Below are 8,762 nucleotides of genomic sequence, written 5' to 3'. Positions count from 1 at the left end.
ATACACCTGCTACATCATGCTACAGGGTTATCCATGACTTTTAACCTTTATTGAGAATGGCTTAATTACAAATAAAAATATATTTATGTATAAAATCCCTGCATGTAAAATACCCCCTCCTTTGCTATGGGCAGCATGAAGGAAACAAAGTGACTGACTGCACATTTTCAGAATGAGTGTTTTGATGGACAATCTTCCTATGGAAAACAATGTGCCAGAAAATGCAGGTGTTCTGGTCACTTGGCCAGTGAATTTCTTTGTGGCCTGAATTTGTGTCATTTAAATAGTCACCTTTTTGCTTTCCTTCTGCCTCTTCCTTGTATTTTCATCTCTCATTACATTATTCCATTTGGCTATTAGAGATCCTGTTGCAGTGAGTGGAGCTCTCATTTCATCTGTATTAATTTAAACAGCTTTGGTTCTACGTATTTTCAATTCTGTACATTTTAGACCATTTAGCATGCCCTTAAGTTCATGTTTTATACGTAAGCTCAAGATTCACATGTGGAAGCTAATGTCAGTTACACATCTTTTGTAAGAATTTTTATTTTTTTTGCTAACCAAGCCTGCTCTAAAAAAATAAATTCTGTGGCAGTTCAGTGCTACTGAATGGACTACCTGAAGGAAAATGCCTGGGTTAAGAAAGTACTACTTTTATCAACCTGTAATTTACATAGCTGTTAATTATTAACATAGTTAATACAATCCCTCTAAGCCAAACATTGTGAATTTGAACATGGGTATAAAATTTCCAAGACCAGTAGCCATCTGCTGACTACTGTTGGAGGGATCAGAAGGTGTTATCTACTGTAGGATTTGTACTCTGATCATTTTCTGGGCTTCTACTAATACAGTGGTTCTGCTGCTCACAGATACATCCCAGTTTTTACTCATTTTGCATGGACAGCTGCCAGAATGCAATCCAGCTTCACTCCTGATAAAACAGGATCAGGTACACTGAGAGTTTCTTATTGTGTACATTTTGTTCAGAACTTCTCAAAGCCTGCTGCATTTTACACTTACGATGCTGTTTTTTAGCTTCTGTACAAAGGAGTGCTTTTGACTTTACTATGCATACTTACTACATGCTTTCCAGATACTTTACAGTAAGCCAGCAATGGTAGAAGATGGTTTCTCTTAGAAATTTTCTCATGCTGAAAGTATTTCCCCCATAAATAACAATATCAATTTATTGTTATTCCATGCAGTTCCAAAACCTGAACAGTTCCTTTCCTAAAGCCATGCCAAAGGTGTGAGATCTCTGCCTAAAGTGCAAAACAAAATTTTGCCAGCTGTACATGAATACTAACAATTTTACCTACCTGTCAGAAATTCTGATGGCCAAATCTGAAGTATGTGGCTATTTCTACACTTCTACAGAGCTCCTCAGCACAGTCACTAAACCCTGGTAATACATGACAGGATTATGAATGGGCTACTAACAATTTCACTTGAAAATGTTTGAACAGAACTCCCACTTAATCCAAATGCAGCTGTTGTATAAGTTTTGGTTTTGTTTTTGTTACTATAGCAAAAAGAAGCTTGTATTCCCTGTATTCTTAATTGATTCAAGCTCTTCTGAGAAGCTCACTAAATGAACATAACTAGGAAAGTTTGGCTCAAAATATGATTCAGCATTTTAGTTACAATCTAGTCTCACTTGTTATTTAAAATTTACACACAAAACATACACTATTAGTGTGGATGATTTCTGTACTTGCTTCATAAATGTATATTTAGATTTGGGTGCATCAGAAAATTGAACCCATGGGTGCCATAATGTCTAGAGGATTTTGCAAAGTGTAGTGAAGACTCCTAGGTCCAAACAAATATCCTTACTTAAAGTTTTGGGGTAATACAGAGCTCTAGACAGTCATCTGAAAATGTTTAGCCAAAAGAGATGGAGTTTGCAGTGCAAGGGAACAATCTCAGTGACTGCTATTCAAAGCTTAATCCAATGGTATTATAAATGCTAACACTGTGCAAGTTGAATTTTGTACATGGGAAGTTTCCTTGAGTAAATGTTTCACTCCTATAATACTGATTAGCCAACAAGGCAATTCCATTATCTGAAAGTAAGGTGAATTAACATCAGTATTTCTTTGTTTCATAATTCCCTGCTGAACCTCAGATCCCTAGACTGAGGATGAAGATCAGCCCCTGATGCTTTGAAAGAGAGTGAAACAGGTACTGTCTGTTTTTTTCCTGCTTTTGTTTATCTAAACCTATGCATCTATTACCAAGTGTTGAAGTTCATAAATTCAGTGCTTTTTTTCCTCATGTGTATAATTTGAAAATAAGCTCCACGTGACCAGGCTTTGGGCCTGTATTTCAAAACTGCTGTCAAATGTGCAGTGTTAAAAATGAGGGAAAAAAAAAAACCTATGACATACGTTGCAAAATCAGATATTTCATCTGGAATAAAAGGTAAAGACAGCATTGCAATATAGTCCTATCAATGTCTATAAAGCCTCCCTTGTTTAAGATCCCACTGCAGCTCAGGAGGAAGGTCTCTGCAGGGGGTGTCCTGAGACAAGCAGCCAGCTGCTGTGCAGGCTGCACCAGAAAGGACCAGAAGTAACAGCTGTGGGTGTCAGCTGTCTGTGTAGATGAACAGAATATCCTCATCTGTGCCATAACTTCTCCTGGCTTCTTCAAAGTTTCTGATGCTGGTGCAGCATGTCCCTATATAAAAGAGGAACAAAGTGTTAGTAAAAATTCAGAAGATGCCTGTGAGGGGCTCTTATTCTGGGTCTAGCAGACTCTACAGAGAAAAGTAACTAATATTCTGACTAGATTTATCAGCTTATGTTACAGCTTTACTCACTGTAGTTTATCTTCTCATCTCAAAGGCATTGCTCACAAAAGTAATGCTGTGAATAGGTATTAAATTGGTCATCTTGCTATACTCAGCACAAAGGTACAGTTCAGTACCTCTCAAACCTCTATCAGTTTGCTAGAATGTGCATCTCAGTGCCTCAAGTAAATTACAGAACAAATTGCTGCACTAATTTAATAAATGTAGCAAAACCTATTCTGACAAACTGGTTAGTGATGCTTGAAATAAGTGCATGCTAAAATGGGAAGTCCATATTAGTGTGGCTTTGCATTATGGAAATGTGAATGAGGAGATGGTTGGGAATTCACCCAAAAGGAGCAGGCTACTTACGGTCAGCATAGGCAGGGTTGTTGTAGTAAATACTCCCTGAGGCTGTGTTGTAGCCACATAACACAATGAAATGGCCCTGGTAGTCAGGATTCCTGCAGAAGCACTTCTGTCCAATGGGTAGGAAGCAGCAGTATTTGACAGGACTTGAGCAAAGGTCACACAGTAACAAGACTGCATTCACTAGGACAATGGCTACGTGACCTTGGGACAGGTGTTTTTGGATGTCTTGAACTGTTACTGTGCTGCGGGGGGAAAAAAATCAGACAGGTTTTCAATGAAGTTAAAACATCCAGGGTTTGCTACAGAGAAAGCCTGACCAAATTGAAGGTCTTTTGATCTCACTGCTGTTTCTGAAGTGCAGAGCAACAGCACTGGATTCTGAAATATTAGAAATATAACCTCTGAATGTATTAGATGTCTGGGAGAAGAGTATTAAAGGAGCTGGCAACTTAGTAACTTGAGAGACTTGAGTGAAAGTCTTAAGTGTTCCATCCTGCCATTAGGACTTGACGGTTAAAGACTGTATGCTAACTTAATACCTGCCCAAATTCGTCTCTGTCATAAATATGCATATTGTGCAGATAGTTTCCACTATCTGGTTCTTCTGAGGCTGCGTTTCTATAGCACCTCCTACAGAGAACAAGTATTAATGAATCATAACCTAAAATCTCATTTGTTAAAAGCTGTCCTTCACTATGTATTCCAGATGCATTAGAACTCATCTCTTTGATGTGTTTCAGACATAGGGCTGTGTGTTATACATGACTGAACTTGTGCTTTTTAATCTTTCCAGTGTTGCTTCTCCTCTTTGATGCCCCAAACTCAGTACTGCACAGGTAGATATTCACTCTGTCCCTGCCTTGATCAAGGACGTGATCCTTGAAAGCAAGATGGATTGACTGTCCCTTCTCTGTTGATGCAGCTTTAGTTAACAGGTGGTGCCATGCAGACTCTGTATATGTGAAAAAGGACACTTAACTATTCTGTTAATTAAAAGTTGCATTGCAGCATTCAGATAATGCCGTGGTACAGGCTATCCTGTACCCTCTTTCCTTTTCTTAATCATTCATTCCGCTTTGACAACAGAAATCTAAATCCAGCTTTACTACAAAAAGGGATGCAACTCAAGCTAAACATGGACACTTAATTATTTCCCATCTAGAGTGTCTCTGTCAGTTGTGAAACAGTTCTACAATTTTTTGTCTTTTCCTGGGTTTACAGTTCTTTCACTGAGGTTCCTTATTTCATCCTCCCCTTGGCAAAGGCTCATATGCCATCTTTTTCTTTGTGCTTCCATCTAGGAACAGAGACCTATGCTCTTTGCATAGCTCGAGGAGCAATGGGTTGTGTGTCCACATAGCATTTTCCTTAATTCATATTACAGTGGTACTTAACAATGGCCAATTAAAGCACTGAAAGCATTCCCTACGGGATAATCTTAATGGAAACTCAAATTCAGTACGTAATAGTCAACTCCCATCAGCATTTTCAAATCACTCTGTTGTCATTATTGCTCCTCAGACTTCACTGTTAAGTCTTTATGTCCATTCTTTCAAGACATTTAATAAAAGACTAATTCACAAAAGGCTGAAGGTCTCATTTCAGCCTATCTTTCACCAGTCTAGCTCAGTGACTAACAAGAGACCCAGAGTCTCCAACAAGAAAGGAGAAAACAATAAGCTTACCACTTCTCCACCAGCACCTTGGAGGCTTTGGCTTGTGCAAAGAGCTGATTCACTCGATTCTCTTCTGTGTCAAAGTGCTTCCTGTAAAATGACTGGAGACAACAGAAATTGTGAACTGGAATGATGTTCACCTTAGGTAACTCACTATTTACAATCTCTGCTAGCAAGGCCTTGTATTCGTTTTTGATGAGGGGATAAAAGCTCTCTCTCCCTCAGTTTCACTGCTAATAAGAATTCTTGCTCTAAATTATCACTTTAATTTCATTCCTGGTCACTTATTGTTGTAATTTCCAAGCACTGGCTATTCAGCTGCCAACATGAAGGAAGTCTCTCTGGTTTGTACTGGGCAGAAGGCTACATCACAAAAGGTACTGCTGCTGTAGGTGCTCACTAGCAAACTTGGAAGAGGCCAAGCTCTCACAGACACAGAGGCTGAGCTGGTCTCTCACCTCTAGAGGTGGCTCCTCCAGGTCTGGGCTGAGTCATGGTGGTGGGGAAAGTTGGAAGCTAGCACTGCTTCTGCCCAGGCTGTGCCTGTTCTGTAGGCAGGTAGAGGGCTTCAGTCTCCAAGGCTGTTGAATAATCTGTAACTTGTCGTGAATGCTACATGAAAACTTCTTAAAAAAAACAAAACAAAAAAAAAAAACAAAAACTTTATATTATGGAATCAAAGATAGTAAAAAAAGATGGGAACATATCTAGTTTCTACTTTGAAACTGATCCATACCAGTTTGGGCAGTGGGCAAACCTTATTTCCAGGAGCTATGGCTAACTGGCAGTCAGACAGCAGAGGTACTTTAGCATGATGCATAGGGGTCCCTTTTAAAACTGCCTGCCATTTCCCAGTAAATGAAAATACTAACCTGATTTTTGTAGCCCTTGTCCACTCCAAGTGTCTGGGTGCAAAATTTATGCTTAACACCAAAGTGCCGCATTAGGTAGGCCAGGTCAATAGTCCAGATACTCTTTGTTAACCGGAGTTCTTGGATGGCTTTCTGAAATTCATCATTGTCCAAATGATCCAGGTACCTATGGTATTAGTGAAGGTAGGGGAAGGGAAGCACAGGTCTTAGGAGAAGCACAGTATGAGCTGTAGCCCAAACCTCCATATCCATGGGACAGAAAAACCAATACAATGGGCTTGGCTAAGAAATAACCATAAAACAACCCACAAAAAGAGCCACAGAGTTAAGGGAAGGAAGCAGAGAATACATAAATGGATTTATTTCTGACTTTTCTTATTGGAAATATACAGGTAACTCAACTGCTTTATAGTGCTAGAAGTATATACAGGATGCTGGACAATAGGAAAGCTATACTGAGCAAGTATAGAACTATCCTGAAGGGCTTACAATCTACATATACAAGGTTAATAGAGCAAATGCAGAAGGGAGCATTAAAGACTAAAAGCTGCTTCAAGCAACAGATGAACTTCAAAAGGAGGAACTGGGAGGAAGTTGATAAATATTCAAAGGAAGCTTGCTTAGTCACTGATGACACAAAAGGCAGTAAGGGGGAGATGAAGTTCTGAAGAAAGCTTGGGACAGGTTGCAAAGGGGTGGGGAAGGGCAGTTACAGAGAGTTCTGGAGGTCAAAACAAATGAATTAAATGAAGGAAAAAAACCAAAATGTGGAATTGAGGAAGCAGGGCAAACAAGGTCAGATTTGCAAGGTGAGAAGATTAATCTTGAATGCTGAGTTTTGGACAGACTGGTGTGGCAAAGAGGTTAAAGGGAATGAAGAGGCAGAGGTTACAGAAGTCAAGATGGGAATTACCAGCACACGGACTAACGTCTTGGCAGAAGGGATGGAGAGAAATGAAAATCTTCTCCTTCATATCTACTAAGTGGACATCTAAATAGGTATTTCTCCTGCACCTAAGCTCATGTTCCTCTGTGGAAGGAAAGAGGAGTTCAGCAGGACAGCTACAGGTTCAAAAAAACAAAAAAAAAAAAAAAAAAAAGATGGCAATATAGTGCATAGCTGTGAAGTTGAAACCACTCCTGGAGCAAAAACTATTCACCCCACAGGCTGGGGGCTCAGCAGGACAGAGACAGTATACTCAGAAACCAGGATAAACCTGCCCATTGCATAATGATATAGAAAGGAATTATGTGACTTGCTGTGGCAAATACCAGTTCTGAATTGTAACAACAGGAAAGAGGGATAACTTCTTATCAGCCTAAGCATGCCAAACTGCTTAATTATTAGCTCAGTGCTGATCAATCAAAACAATTATTCAAAAGGTCTTAAGTTTGTCTTAGCTTGTCTCTTCCCTTTCTTCTGGACTGCTGTGCAAGGCCCTGGCAGCAGTAATTCTCCAAGGATATTTGGGGATATGTGCTCTTGTAAGGCTAAGCAAAATTCACAGCTGTTCCAGTATACCTCATCTCCTTGGACATTGCTTCCTGACACCCTCTCCCACGGGTTGGGATTTCCCACCCCTTCCAGTGAAAACAGCACTTACTGTAGCACCATCCTGGAGCAGGCCAGCCCGCAGTCCCAGTGGTACAGCTGCTGAATGATGGGCACTTTCAGCTGCACACATTCAACTGCAGTGAAAACACCCCATGTGAGTAAAATATAAAAGCTGTCAATCGTTATATGGGAATGTTTTTTCTGTACTTCACCATTCCAGCTTGTTCTCAGCTCTGTATTCTATGCCCACAAAAAGTCATAGGTGAAATGGGTAGAAAACAGACACAGCCATGATCTCTAGGCAGTGATTTCTTACAAGCCCTGTGGATTTCAGCCTCTTCTACTGCTATGTCTTTTTCCTTATTGTAATTTTTTCAGATAAGACAGCTCAAAAATGACACCGTTTGGCCTTTCATAAAAGGGCAAAGGAAGAGGGACAAAACCCAATCTCTATCAAGAAGTTCTGCAATACCAGTAATTCACCCCTCGTAGTTCCTTTATAGGTGGTTGTGGTGGTTTCACTTTCAGAAAAGCCCGGATTGCTTGATGGGCTGAACTGTTTCCGCTTGGCATTGCAACTTCAAAGTCAGTCCAAGTGAGTTAATCATAAAAGGCTTTTCTTAATGACTTTACCTTCAGTCTGGAACAGACCCTTGGAAACCTTTGCTAACACAAAGTCAGCTACGCTTCCAGATGGGGATGAAAAGCATTCAACATCCTGGGAGGCTGGTGTAGTTTTGATGCAGCTTTATTTGTAAAACTTTATGGATAATGTTTTGCAATTTTAAATTGTTTTCTCACAGAGTTATGGCTTACTGCAGCAACAAGCCAACGCGGTGCATTTTCTCAATCATGCCACTAGATTTAATCATAACTTTGAAAGCTGGCACACCCATTGGTGTATTCAATGGTTGTTAGCAATGTTGATTATACTTCAGTCTACCGAAGAAATAACAGATCCCCAAATCCCACTTGAAGCAGGTCACATAGAATCACAGAATGGCCAGGGTTGGAAGGGACCTCAAGGATCATGAATCTCCAACCCCCTGCCAGAGGCAGGGCCACCAACCTCCCCATTTAATACCAGCCCAGGCTGCCCGGGGCCCCATCCAACCTGGCCTTGAACACCTCCAGGGATGGACGGCGCATCCACAGCCTCTCTGGGCAGCTGTTCCAGCACTTCACCACTCTCATAGTAAAGAACTTCCCCAACTTACAGGTCTGTAAGCACTGGCGGTGTGTTACCAGCCGGTGACCACCCAGGGCCCCGTGACACCTCCACAACTCACAGGCTTGGTTCCTGTTCTCCATACGCGCTGGCTCCAAAGATAACAGCCAGGCCGAGCGCCGCCCGGCTCGCATCCCCGCCCCCCGCAGAGCTGTCAGCTCTGTACGCCACGGCCCGACGCTCGGCTGTAAACAAGGCGGAGCGCTCTCAGGCCGCCCCCCAGACGAAGCTCCGCGCTCCCCGCGCCGCAGCCGCACTGACC

The 8,762-nt window shown here is 41.3% G+C and overlaps 1 protein-coding gene across 1 annotated transcript; it reads right to left on the bottom strand.

Moving 5' to 3' along the window:
* Positions 1-547: 547 nt before the first annotated feature.
* GUCD1 (guanylyl cyclase domain containing 1) lies at positions 548-8,672 on the bottom strand. Its single transcript, XM_010720298.3, has 6 exons — positions 8,490-8,672; positions 7,322-7,406; positions 5,718-5,883; positions 4,855-4,946; positions 3,170-3,411; positions 548-2,685 (listed from the first exon to the last, which is right to left on the bottom strand). Exons 1-6 carry the CDS (start codon positions 8,632-8,634, stop codon positions 2,594-2,596), a joined length of 822 nt encoding a protein of 273 aa, XP_010718600.1. The 5' UTR covers positions 8,635-8,672; the 3' UTR covers positions 548-2,593.
* Positions 8,673-8,762: the final 90 nt, after the last annotated feature.

The sequence above is a fragment of the Meleagris gallopavo genome, chromosome 17 (assembly GCF_000146605.3).
Source record: "Meleagris gallopavo isolate NT-WF06-2002-E0010 breed Aviagen turkey brand Nicholas breeding stock chromosome 17, Turkey_5.1, whole genome shotgun sequence".
NCBI lineage: Eukaryota > Metazoa > Chordata > Aves > Galliformes > Phasianidae > Meleagris > Meleagris gallopavo.
The sequence above is the reverse complement of the archived record's forward strand: the minus strand, read 5'-3'. Positions and strand labels throughout refer to the sequence as shown.